The sequence below is a fragment of the Nycticebus coucang genome, chromosome 17, assembly GCF_027406575.1.
Source record: "Nycticebus coucang isolate mNycCou1 chromosome 17, mNycCou1.pri, whole genome shotgun sequence".
In the NCBI taxonomy this organism is placed as follows: Eukaryota; Metazoa; Chordata; class Mammalia; order Primates; family Lorisidae; genus Nycticebus; species Nycticebus coucang.
The window spans coordinates 9,871,316-9,885,406 of NC_069796.1; the positions used below are offsets into that span (position 1 = coordinate 9,871,316).

Below are 14,091 nucleotides of genomic sequence, written 5' to 3' on the forward strand. Positions count from 1 at the left end.
CAGTGTTCAGAAGTTTGCTCCCAGATTATGGGGAAGGCCTTTAGGGAGGGGCTTAAGTGTCGCCACCTAGCTAGAAAGTCTGCTCTTAGAAATGGAGTTGTCCAAGATTCACAATCTGGCTGTCCAGCTCTCAACACCCCTCCCCCACCCACCTATGTCTCTAACCTGTTAATGTGGGTCTCTGCAAAACATCAATGCACAGAGAGCTCCCTAATTAGGCACACCTAGTCTATTACAAGTCCTCTAGGGAAGAGGTGTGGGCCACACTCTCTGTAGAGGCCTCAGCTTGGGGCACACTCCTGCTAGCGGTGGCTGCTTGCCAAATTTTCTGCACACACTGCTCTTCCAGTTGGAGGGGGAGAGGAGGAGCTGTAGCTCCTGGTCAGTCCAAGCACCAGACACCCCTGCACCTGGTTGCTGTGGCTTTCAGCAGTGGAGTCTTCCTTGGTGATGGAGCCATACCTAATTCAACATGGAAGTTTTCCTGTAGGGGAGATGGGAACTCTATGAGATTGGCACGTCTTGGAACTCCACAGTATTCTCTGATTGGTTCTGTCCATGTAGGATCCCTCACTATCTTAGTACAGTTCCCAGGCCAGCCCCCACCCTATCCCCCAGTAACACACTCAAGTGGGGGCCATGGGATCTGGCCAGCTTGTCTGATCCACTGGAGTGCAACTCCGCAAAACACCAGCAGGCAGGAACCTTTCAAATCAGGTCCACTGGGTCCACTGCAAATGCCTCTGGGGAAAAGGTTGAGTCCCACTCTTGGTCGAAACCTCAGCCTGTATTATGTTCCCACTGAGGAGAGGTGGTCACTTGCCAAATTTTTGACTCAAACTACCTTCCAGATTGCAGGTAGGGGAGGGTGGAGAAGGAAGTGTCTGAATGGAAGAAAGCTGGCTTTCTGGCCTCTTGCAGCACTCTCCTTGGAGGAGAGCTCCCACAGAATGTCCAAATTATGGGACCGTGCAAGTTCTCCCTGCTACTAGATGTTTGCTGCCATGCCTGGGCTCGTGGGGATGAGAAAACCTCCAATAAACTTGGCAGTCCACAGGTCACTGAAGGCTCTGGAAGGGAGGAAGGGATCCCTCCTAACTCTTTGGTTGGCCTCTGAGTCTCATATCTTTTTTCCTTTATCTTGTTCCTTCTCTGTTCACAGTTTTCCTGTGTGGAGTCCCCAGCAGGCTCCTGCACTTCTCTGTATGATCTACACCTGATCTTCATCTCTCCTCTCCTTTATCTGAAGTCCTGTCTTTCTTCCGGGAGGGACCCCCAACCAGTATCTCTAGTTGGCCATAGTCCCCTGTCATTGTTGTTGCTGTGCACTTGTCTACCTTCCTTTTGAATCTTATCCTTGGGCAAATGATTCTCCAGGGATGATAGATTTATATTTTTGTCCATGACTTTTAAGACAGCCATGTCTCCTAAATACTGGAAAAATGGTGAAACTAACTGTTACATATTAGGAAAATAGATAACATTTATACACTATTCAGGAAAAAACCCTAATTTGTATTGCTAAGAGATGTGTTCTAAACCTTAAGTGTTGAATGTTTTTTTCCTGCTAGAGAAGGCCATATTTGTTAATCAACTGTAGCTTCTAGAAACCATCTTTCTTTTTTTTCCCCTTGCAAATGAAAATTTTAGTATTTGCCATGTAAGGTAGAGTCTGAGGGTAGATATCGTGAGGGGTCATTATGCCTCCTACTATATCTGGAAACCTGATTTTTATAGTTTTAGTGGAAAAGTAGATTCTGAGTTGTAGATAATTAACGTAGAAACTGCAAGACAAATCTGTGAATGTTCCTCAAGGATCTCTAGGCTGATAACTAGACTTTAAGAAATATAAACCTGGATTTATCACCTTCAACTCCAAACCTCCTCCCCGTGCCCATCCTTTAAGTATCTCATCATGGTCAGTGGTGCCACCATATCTAATCCACCCTAACTGGAAACCAGGAGTTGTTGGAGACTTTTCTTCTTTTTGAGCACCCACCCTTCTCAAAGGAATCCAAAAAAAAAAAATCCAACTGATAAGCTATTCTGTGAGTTTTCAGTTTCCTTCCTGTTTTTATATTCCTACCACTCCTCTGAGATTTTCACCTTACCTGCCTAGACTGTCTACTGTTTGGTCTTCTTCCTTTAGTCTTCACCCCTTAAATCTTTCTCTCACCTAGAAACTAGAAGTAATATTAAAAATGAACATTTGACAATGTTAAACCTTCCCCATCAACTACATAATAAGGTCCAAGCTCTTTGCCATGATTTAAAGACACCCCACTGCTTAATACGACTTGGGATGTGTATCTCTCTTTTTAGCTTCACATATTTGCATTTTAGAGGTTCACTCTACTTTGTGGCCTCTAGTGCTTTTGAATGGCCTCTGCGTCCTGAAAAGAGTTGTAGAATATTCACTAACAATCCCAGAATCTAGATGAAGTATCTATTAAGTTTGTTTTTCTTTTAGAATTTTATATAGCTTTATACTTCACTGATCATTCTTTGTATTTAATTTAGAATTTCCTTCATATTTAATAATATAGCAAACATTTTGTTGTAGTTTCAAAAAATCTTCATCCGTATTTAACGGCTATTAATAGTCTAACTCATAAGTGCACTTTTAGTTATGAATTGGTTCCCTCAATTTAATATTATATTCATTAGCTAATAAATACACTTTTTTAAATAGTTTTGTTTAGATAATTAGATTGTTTAGATATGAAATACAATAGCTTAAATATTCTGTATTTCTTGTTTTCTTCTTATGAATTTCTAGAAGTAGGACTATTAGATTAAAAGGCAGAGACTATTTTTAAGTTACATTTTTTGTGATTATAAAATTATGAATATTAGAAACAAGATATTTAGAAATCATAAATAATAATGAATTAAAATGCCACCATCTAACAATTATTATGAACATATTGGTAAGTTTCCTTCAAATTCATTCTTCTCTTCTTTTTTGCCTTTCTTTAGATTGAATTGCTCTATTAGTATATATTTTTTATCCTAACTGATTAGTTATAGATGGCATCAGGGACTAGTTTCATGGAAGACAATTTTTCCATGAATGGGGGTGGGGGCGTGGAGATGGGACAGAAGTTAAACTTAGCCAGGGGTGCTGTGCAGCCCAGTTCCTCACAAGCCATGGACCACAGACTGCAACCAATGATTTTAAGATTTAAGCCAAAAAAACAGGGACAAAGACCAAATATATATTTTACAGTATCACAAGAAGCACCTTTTTTAAAAACCTATTTTGTAGTATGACAGGAAACATCATTTATTTGTTAACTTTAATTTAATAAAAAAAATTCTCCCATTTTTTTTTCTCTGTTTGAATGTTTATATTTCTATTGATTTATAAGAACACTTCACAGGTTTCTCTAATTACTTTTAAAGTTTTTGTTCTTTAATCTTGTTTCTTCAGTTAGAAAAATTATTGGGCTTTTATTAACCAAATGTGTCAGCTTTTTACTTTTGTTTTTTTGACTATGGTTAGAAAGACCTTATGAATCACAAATTACATATTTTTCTACTCATTTCATATCATTTTTTGTTTTTATGTGATTTGAAATCAGTGTTGTCATAGTGTTTTAATGCCTCCGTGTGAGCTTCTGTCTACTTACTGTCAGTACATTACAGGATTGTTTTGTCCGGTTCGTGATCCTTTTCCGTCTCTTACCTTCCTCCTAACAAAAAGATTTCAGGGGGATTTAGTTGAATCATAAGATTCATGAGTTAATGTTGGGAAAAGTTTTGTTTTTTTTTCTTTTTGCTTGTTTTTGGCATTATTTTATTTTTCTTTCCTGGAAAGATCATATGTCTCTCCATTTATTCATTTTTATGTGACTCACTGAATTTTTGGTTTTCTATATATATGACCTATTTATTTGATGTAATATTAACTTCCTATTTAGATCCGTCTCCTGATGTTTAATTGTCCTCACTGCCCCCTGTTGGTGAATGTGTCACATGACGTGCTGTGCGTACCTTCGGCTCATGACCTACCTTACTTAGCGCATTGAATTTTCCACTTTGTTTCTGTTTCTCCCTGTCCCAGACTGGAGGTCCTTTCATGACGGGGACTGTTTTTCACATTCGTAAGTTTATAACCACACACACTAGGTGCTACCCTTCTTTCCATTTTCCTTGCTTTTTAATTTGGTCCTAAGCCATCTGGTTAGTCGATACGTGTGTGTATTCTCTGCCCTGCTGCATTCATCCCCCCTCTGCACTGCCACAGTATGGAAACTCGTACATCAGGGTATAGGGGTTGTCCCATGTATGATTTTTTAAATTTTATTTATTTAGATTTACATGGGCCTTACACAGAAAGGCTTCCTGACAGTGCATTCATCTGCATTCCTTACATCACGCCTTGTTCCATCTAGTGTGATGGTGCACCAGGGTCCTCGGTCAGGATGCCCTGGGGGTCTGATAAGGGAGAGGAGAGAAGTGAGCTGTCATTGAGATTCTACTTTGCACCTGATCTGAGCTAGGTAGTTCTCTAAACATTTTATCATTTAACATCTAGCAATTGTCTTGTCTCCTGATTTTTATAGATGAGGATATTAAATCTTGGGGAAATGAAGTAACTTGTTCAAACCTTCTCCGGCTGTAAGTGACATGGTGGGGATTTGAGCTTCAATGTCTGACTCCAGAGCCCAAGAGTCACGGAACTGGGATTTTTAACGTTTTAATATAGCTCTCAAAAACACTCTACTTTTTAATAACTTGGTATTTTTCCTGATAACTAGTATGGTAAGCATTATAGTTTCTGCTTAGAAAACAAGATGGGATATATCAAAAGGACTTCGGATCTCAACATTGCAATTTTTGTTAACATATGAATCTGTGTACTTTCATATTTAGAATACTGTATAAAGCTTAATACTCTTCAGATTATGTTTTACAAATGAGGCTACTTAGAGAAAATGAATATGTTCTTGTTTGAAATGAATTTTTTAATGTGATGTCACTAAGAATCAGACAAAATGAACTCGAGTCTTTGTTTTTAACTTTGTGATCTTGGATCTTATTCCTTCTGTCTTTACAGATGGCATAATTACTTATCTTACATTTTTTGAGGAATTGAAAGCTTTTTTATGGAACCAAATAATCAACATGAAAATGTTTTGATAAAAATACAAAGCTTCGCACTAGTGGGTATTCATAAGGGACAAAATTCTCCTAGTGAAATTTTCGTGCATTAGTCATTCATCACCTATTTATTGAACAATAGTCTGTGCCAGGTCCTATGGTAGGCACATGAAATTACAGTTATTTTCCAGAGAAACTTCTGGTGATTGTTTAAACTACACTTAGATAAGACTTGAAAGTATTTTTCATTTTTTAGCTTCATTACACCATCATAAAAACATGCAGAGTTTTAATTGCTTCCTTAAATATTGTTTTGCTTACTTCATGCAGTGAGGTCGTAAGATGAACTCCTTAGTATAAAGTGCTCGATTTTTTGTGTTCTAGTGTTCCAGTTTATAAATTTTCTTTCACAAAGATAATATACATGAACTATAAATAGCTCATATTCATCCCGAGCTCCCTGAGGAGAGAAGCTCTGTGGGGTCTTTGGCATCACTGAGAAGAAAGTTCCTCACATAAGAATTTGTAACTTAAGAGAATCTCCACAGGAAGCTTCAGCTGTCAAAAAGATCCTTGTATGCCTGGCTTGAGAGTAAAGCGGCTAAGAAAATGGGCCTGGAGGCAAAAGTGAGTTCTAAGAGTTGTGTCACATGTTAGCTGAATGAGTCTTGGCAACTCACCTAACCTTGCTGAGCCTCGGTTTCCTTGTCTGTCATGTGGGAAGAGGAAAGGCTGTGCCTCAGACTTTGCCCTGCAGGGTAAGGACTGGCCCAGGTATACAAGAAACATTCGGAATGATAATGCCGAGGCCCCTCTGAGCAACATGCCTGTCCCGGTCTCCTTCACCGAGTCCTAGAAGGAGGCCTGTGTGCTCCTACATATTGTTCACAGTTTAGAGGGCACTGAGTAGATTTGCCTCAAAGCGCCGACTTGGGGATTGCCACACGGAGCCTTTCTTACATGAAGCGAATTACTTCTATAAAAGAAGTGGAGTAATTCTGAATATATTCATCCTCAGTAAAATCTGCAACGACAGAACCATGTTGACCGTGGTGTTCTGGTTCTTCTACGAAGTGATTTTTCAGTTCGACATGGATGCACGTAGGGGTTTTTTCATTTTCTCTCAGCCAAAGTAGATCACCTTCTGGGCTCTCATTTGATTGGCAGTTAACATATGGGGGCTTTTCTTCATGAGATGAGCATTGTTCCTTACATACAGGATTGAGATAATTGCCTATAACTCCACCTTGTGGGGATCCAGTGTCAGTGAGAAGTAAGAGGCTTGGTGTGACTTGGTGGCAGATGATAGGTAAGAAGCTAATGCTGATATGGGGAAGTTGGAGAAGAAAAAAAGACCGAGCTTCCAGGATGAAGTAGAAAGTAACCCTTCCCATTTCAGGACATAAGTATTACTCTTTTATTAGTGTGGATCAAATATTGTTAATTTTCAGTAAGTGGATATGATATTATGATCTGACATTGAAAGCTATCGGTCGGTTTCATTCACCACCAAAGAGTGTATAAGACTCGTGCTTGGAAATATTGGCAGCAAAACAAAGTTTTGACTACCAAACATGATAATGACAATGAAAATTCAGTTAATTTGTGATGGTGTACTTATTTCCAAGGGAACGATAATTTATAAATGATCATACTTTCTCTGTATTGTACTTAAAATGTACATAGATAGGAGTTTATGTGTCTGATAACTTTGTACTGTGATGCATTTGGAGAACGTGCTGTGAATCTCTAATTATGTTAAAAATTATTTTCTTAGTGCAGCTTTATACTCATTATATACTCCACACATTTAGTTTTGAATAGATTCCTGGCATGATAATTACATAACCATTCAGTACAGTAGAAACATCATTATGGTCAAATACTAATTAGCTACTAAAATGAAACAAAACAGAACCTAGTTCACAGCTTATTATAAAAAATGATTTAATATGCTACAAAACCAAATGTATAGTTAAAATTATTATTTTGTTGAGTGTGAGTCTTTTTTTTTTTTTTTTTTTTGCATGGGAAGGAATCAGTGTTCCGGATGCATATTACCTAATTTACTGCTTGGGCACACATTACACTCTATTATCCCAGTCTCTGTGACCAGCTGTGTATTGTGGAACATCAGATGAACATGCCAGTGGGAACTGCAGGCTTAGTGTGCCAGAGGTGCCCACTGAGCCTCAGGGCTTCTGCAGAGTGAGGAGGTTAGCCTAAGTCTTCGGGCCACGGCTTCACAAGTTCTTTACTTAGTAGCTCTATAAGCCTCTGGAACATGGGTTTCAGTAGTAAATCACTGATTTCTGGTGTTCTAGTTTGAATATCTTTGATGCAGAGAATGAGTGACTTCTACTATTTTTTCACCCCAGTGCACCTTAGGAATATAGGACAGTCCTATTGGTAGCAATGAATCCTGACAATTGAAATTCTCCAGGTGCTTCTGTGATGGGAGAACAGTCAGGTGATGTGTAGGCTGTGGTAGAGGGCAGGGGGAGGATGGAAGTAGGTTGGCAAATCCCTCATGTAGGTCTGTTGAGCACACTTCTCAAGAGGGCCTCTCCCTCACTCTCCTTAGGAGTGCTTTCTCTGGCTAAAATGGGGTTTTGTCTGGTACTGGGAAGTCTCAGTGTTTTTTGTAAACATGTTTGTAATTACATGGCTTCACTTATTCTTCTCTTGTATACGAGGTATACATGGAATCTTTCTCAATGATAAGCAATGCAAGTTAGTCTTGTTCTGTTCTATGTTATAAGCCTAATAGGAATTAGAGACATCCTTATTGTCATTTGGTCACTTTTGGTATCTCGGAATATTGTTTAAAGCATAACACTTCTCCTGGTAAACAATTTATAAGACAAATGTTTTATAGACTTTTGTGTTCTACCTTCTTTCTTTTCCTTTGTTCTTTCCTGTTGTCCTTCATTTCTGTTTTATTTCTTCATGATTTGTAGTTTAATTGAAAGTAAAAATATATGGCACACATAAACAGAAGGAGAGAACACTGCTAGGCTTTCTGAAGCACTACAGTCAACAAGAAACTGTAGAGGCTTCTGCCACCTCCAGCTACTGTGTGTCCTGGACAGGTAGTTGTCATCTGAATATTCAGTTCTGTGTTCCTGCAGTTACAAAGTTGTATAGGAAAACAAAATATTTCAGGTCATGAAAATATTCACTAGTGAATCAATGAATTATAGTAGTGGTCAAATATCCTCTTTAAAATACCTTTTGATTTATTTGAAGATAATATGCATATTGATTGTAAGTAAAATCCTAAATCTTGCCAAGGATGCAGACGTCCTGTAGTCTGTGATTTGAAGATCTCAAAGTTGCTACACAGGGGCAGGTCCATGAAGCAGCAAGGGTCTGGCAGAGTTTCGCTAGTGAGAAAGTCAAGGATGCTGGTGCTTCATCTGAGAATTATTTGAATATCAGAAAATGAAGATAGGACTTTAGGAAAAATGATGAAGTCTTTCAACATTTTTCACAAGTTTAATGATTAAGATCATCCCATAAAAGTTCAGTGTTACATGAAGGATGTCATAAAGTAATAATATAAAACATTAGAAAAATCATGCTAAAAATCACAATTCACTCATTTTTTTTGGCTTACATTAAAAATCGTACATAGTTGCAAATACTGCCTAAACTTGTTTTAATAGTTTTTATTTTTTTAACTACTAATTCCTAATCAAATTTTTGATCATTATTTATTATAAAATTTGGGCCCTACGATATAAGTGGACTCACTTCAAGTGACTTTTTTTTTCAGAATCAAATTTGTGAGCAGTAAGAACCCCCTGCATATAAAATATACTAGGTCAAACAATTGAGTTCACACAGTCATCCTAGAAAAGGTGCTTGGGAAGCTATACATTGACCCCAGGGCCTAGTCCACCCGACAGTATGCTTTTTCTAGGACGAGCTCATAAACTGAATTGTCTGACCTCATAGGACCATAGCCTGACGGCCATTCCAGAAAGAGTTCCCAAATTGCTTTGGATGGTGGACTAGGCAGTGGTGTTGGTGCATAACTTCCCAAGGGGAGGATTTCAAAGATGACCATAGTGATAGTCAGCAATGAGGGATGTAGCACTTTTTCTAGGATGAGTTCATGAACTTAGTTGGCCAACCCCATATGTGTGAATTAATGTACTTGTGCATACATAGCCTGTATTGCCATAAGCTTTTGCTGTGTTTTAGTGGTCTAAAATGAATGTCAGATTTTTAATTGAAGTTAATTGTGAGTAAACTGCAAACAGGCAAAATATGGCTTTTTATTATTCAGTGAGATTAGACAGAGATCAGAGGCATTAGTTATATGGAGCTGATTCCTTTAGACAGATGAAATAAAACCATATTTATTTAAGTCTCCATCTGGGATTTGTATAAAACTTCAGTACAAGTTTATTAATGTCTTTTACTTGTAAAGCATTTTTTAAAAAGTTTTTTGAATCATTCTTTCATCACCCTTTGTACTGTGAGATATTTATTATAATGAAATTGTTCTCCAAAATTTCTTCCAGAATATTGCTTTTAATTGTTCTCCATCAGTTGACTCTATGACCATCTATGAACTCAGGTATTACAAAGAATATGAAAGAAGCATTTTGAGATTGCTATAGTGAAGCTGCTGTTTTTGCAGGTACCTTGTGATATTTAATCCTTTAGAGCAAGACCGAGTCTCCGCCGTCTCAGTCTATGTGAGTTCCCCCACGGTGCAAGTGCTCTCCGCTTCAGGACAACCCGTGCAAGTCCAAGTCAGTGCGGTTTGGGGTGCAGCAAATGCTATTTCCAGAACAGCCTATGAGGTATGCTGTGGCCATAGAACTCAAAGAGGCATTGTAAAACAAGCACAGCCAGGGTGTATTTCACATTGTACGTCTGTACGTGTCGTTAGTATGTACATCGTACTTTTCTGTAAATATGTATGGTCTTGTTAACTTTATTCTAAAGTAATTAAGTAATTATGACTCATAAAATTTTGAATTTTTTGTCTAACTCTATTTAATGATCAATATGTATAGTGAAATTTACAGAAATCCCACCCTTCTCAGTAAGTTTCAACTTTTCATTACAGAGGTGACGTCACATATCATGAAAGAGAGCCTTCCTAGAATAATTAAAGTGCCTCCTATTGAGATATCATTGTGGAAAATCTGTGCTCCAGTAATATTTTTTGTGTGTGAAAGTTTCTTAAGCAGTATTTACTAAGCCCTGTATCACCAGAACGGTTAAGTTTTCAGAGTCAGAAGTATAATTTAAACTGTACTTCTGGAGATGCCGCCATAAACTAGAAATTCTAAAAGAGAATTGCTTCTGTTTCTCAAAAGCCACTGCTAAATTGGGCACAATGCCTTGTGCCTATAATCCCAGCTTGGGAGGCTGAAGTGGGGAGGATCCCTTGAGGCTAGGAGTTCAACACTAGCCTGGACAATATAGTGAGACTCCCATCTCTAAAAGGAATTTTAAAAATAGGCTGGGGGGCAGTGGTAGGTACCTTTAGTCCCAGCTACTTGGAAGAGGGTGAGGCAAGAGGATTGATCCTAGATGTTTGAGACCAGCCAGGGCACTATAGTGAGACCCCATCTTAAAAATAAAAGCTATTGGTAGCTACTTTCATATGTGCATAAAATGTTAGGTAGAAAGGAAAAGATCATATCAGTTTTGGTTAGATTATATGGGAAGCGTCCCCTCTGGTAAGTGGAACAGTAACTCCTGTGAGGCAGAGTCCTTCCTGTTTTGCGCTGTGTGCATCCTCCATGCTTGTCCGTGTCTGCTGAGCCTCGCACGTTGTTGTCTAGTGACTCAACTGGTATGTTCCATGTTTATGTTATGTTTACTATTTTCTTATATACTGAAATAATATTACAAAAAGATTTCTAATAGAAAAAATCATTTTTTATAATAACCCCTGTGTTCACAGAGAATTTCCTTCATGGTCATATAATCTCACATTTTAGATCAAAATATTAATGCCTTTGATAATCCTACCAACTTGAGGTTATTAGGTTCTCTGGATGAAGTAACGTGTATACTCTACCCATAAATTATCAAAACATTTGTAAAATAATATTATACTGTCCTCCCCATCTGCAGAGGTCCAGTTCCTGACTACCCCATCTCATCCATGGACACCAGAATCCAGTATCCAGAATAGTACAGAGGGTCCCTCACTTATGATAGCTCAATTTAATGATTTTTTTTTAATTTTTAGATGGTGTGGAAGTGATATACATACATTAGAACCATACTTCTTGTACCCATACAACTATTCTGTTTTTCACTTTCAGTACACTATTCAATAAATTACTTGAGTTATTCAACTCTTTAGGATACAGTAAGCTTTGTGTTAGAAGATTTTGCCCAGCTATGAGCACGTTTAAGGTGGGCTGGGCTAAGCCGGTGTTCAGTAGGTTTGGGGTGTGCATGCGTTTGAGATATGATCAACTTATGCATATAGCATCTTCCCATGCACTTTAATCTCTAGACTACTTATAACATCTGAGACAATGTAAATAGTTGTTACAGTTTAAATTTATATGTTTTAAGCTGTTGTATTTTTACTTTTTATTGAGTTTTTAAAAACTACTGTATGTTTGAGCTGTGGCTGGTTGAATATGCAGATATAGAACCTGGAAATACAGAGGGCCAACTGTATTTTCTTTTTAAAAAATATGGTAATTTCTTATTTTTACCAAAAGTATAAATGGCTTGCCTTTCGGTAGATAACATATCCCTTTAATAAATTCCCTTCCCTATCTTTTGAAGGTCTCTTTTCTAGCACATGTACCACCATTGGGAATGAAAGTGTATAGGATTTTGGAATCAGCAAGTTCAAACTCACATTTAGCTGATTATGTCTTCTATAATGGTAAAATAGAAGATACAGGGATCTTCAATATAAAGAATAAGCAAAATGCTGAAGAAGCTATAACGCTAGAAAACTCCTTTATAGCTCTTTGGTTTGCTCCATCTGGTCTCTTGGAGGTATGTTCTAACAAGTTCTAAAATTCCTAAAAGGTTTGTCACTTTTACTATATGTGTAGATTAGTTGTGCAAAGGAAGAAAAAAGTCTTAAGTAGGGCTGTCCCAAGTGCTCTGGGTGAAAGGTCCACAAGCAGCTCTTTGTCCCGCATTGACCCCTGGGCGCCCACAAGTGTGCTCTGTGGGTGTTGCTGCTCCTTAGACAGACTGTTACTGGTTCAGGAGGTAACGATGGAAGTTATGACTGTTTAGAAGTGTTTATGGAAACTTTGAAAGTATTTAACAGACTAAAATGCCTGTTGATTCTGTAATAAAAATTTTGAAGATTTGGTGCTTTAGACTTAATTTTTTAGTTTAATTTTAAATTTACTTTTATTATACTTTGGAAAAATACTGGTTCATGCATATTGGAAATAACAAGCCTGCTCCTTCTACAGTAAGTTCAAGAAGCATGGGTCTAGAGCTCCTAATTTATATATTTCTTTGTTTCTTGATGGTTATATTCTTACTTTTGTTCCTGTTGGGAAGGTTTTAAATCCTGAAGCAAAGCATAAGATATGGGCATTGAACCAAGATTTGTGAATTTTAGAGGCTTAAATTAGTATTTTTCAGAGCAGATGTGGTGGCTCACACCCATGATCATAGAGCTTTGGAAAGCGAAGGCAGGAGAATCATTTGACACCAGGAGTTTGAGACCAGCCTTTCTCTACAAAAAATATTAAAAATGAGTTGGATGTGATGGTACATACCTGTAGTCCCAACTACTGTGAAGGCTGAGGCTGAAGGAGCTTGAACCCAGCAGTTCAAGGTTGAAATGTACTGTGTTCATACATTTGCCACTCTACCCACGCAACAGCAAGACCTGTTGTTTCAAAACAAACAAACAAACAGAAAACCCCAACAAATATACATATATGTGTATATATATATTTCTTTTAATCTATTCTGAGGTAATTTATTTAAAAAATTGTCACTTACATGGAACAAGATACAACACAATTAACATCTTAATAGTAAGTTGCTTTAAAAATGTTTTTCATCTTTAGAAAATGATGGCCAAAGAAGATGGCAAACACCATGAAGTAAAGGTGCAGTTTTCATGGTATGGGACAACAAGTAAAATTGACAAGAGTGGTGCCTACCTCTTCTTACCCGATGGTGATGCCAAGGTAGGTGGTGCTGAGGTGGCAGTGGAAGTCACTGAGAGAAGGTTAAGGGAAACAGTGAGCAAGCCTCCTCATTAGTCACTGATCCCTCCATGACGGACAGATGAGCTTTAGGTTTCAATGTTGTATCACCATGTTGATCCTTAGCAGTTTGTGGTTGAAAATTAGATAAACACATAATTTTCCAGAGTCAGAGTTCTGTTACGATGCTATAGTGAGCAGGTGCTATCCATAGAAGGAAGCTTGATTTCCCTGGGAGAGGGAGTGGCATTGTGGCGTGTTGGACGCACGCATCGTAGCGTTCCTACAGACACAGACATCTAGCCAGGTGGGAAAAACAGATTGTCCACTGGGTGATTTTTCTGCTTAATCTATAGCACTTTAAAAAACAATTTTTTTTTTCATTCTTCACTCTAAAGGTAGTATATGCAAATTCTGGCACATTTTGAAAATGCCAAAATGAATGAAGAAAACATTGACATTCACCAACTAGTGCACAACCCCCTGAAAACCATTGCAAACATTTTGGCGTATTTTTTCCTCCCTTTTATGCATATCCTTTTACCCCGTTCTCAAGTCTTGTCTTATTGTAGGCACATAATGTATTTTTTATTGATAACAAGGCTTACAATCTGATATGTTTTTGGAAAACAATTTTAATACACACTCTGTGTTTAAAAATTCCTTAATGTATATGTACTTTTCCCTCCTAATTATTTGCACTCTGTAACATTGTGGTAAACTTTTCTGTAGAATTCTTTTTATGTGATTCTGATTATTTCCTGAGAATAACTTTGTAGAAGACTCATTTTGTGTCAATGTCTGA

The 14,091-nt window shown here is 37.7% G+C and overlaps 1 protein-coding gene across 1 annotated transcript in view; it reads left to right on the forward strand.

Annotated features, from left to right (window-relative positions):
• MAN2A1 (mannosidase alpha class 2A member 1) overlaps nt 1-14,091 on the forward strand; it is a 214,105-nt gene that overhangs the window by 135,083 nt on the left and 64,931 nt on the right. Inside the window, exons 13-15 of the mRNA XM_053565980.1 lie at nt 9,758-9,923; nt 11,884-12,102; nt 13,146-13,268. Coding sequence (XP_053421955.1) covers nt 9,758-9,923; nt 11,884-12,102; nt 13,146-13,268 — 508 coding nt within the window. The remainder of the gene's footprint in view (nt 1-9,757; nt 9,924-11,883; nt 12,103-13,145; nt 13,269-14,091) is intronic.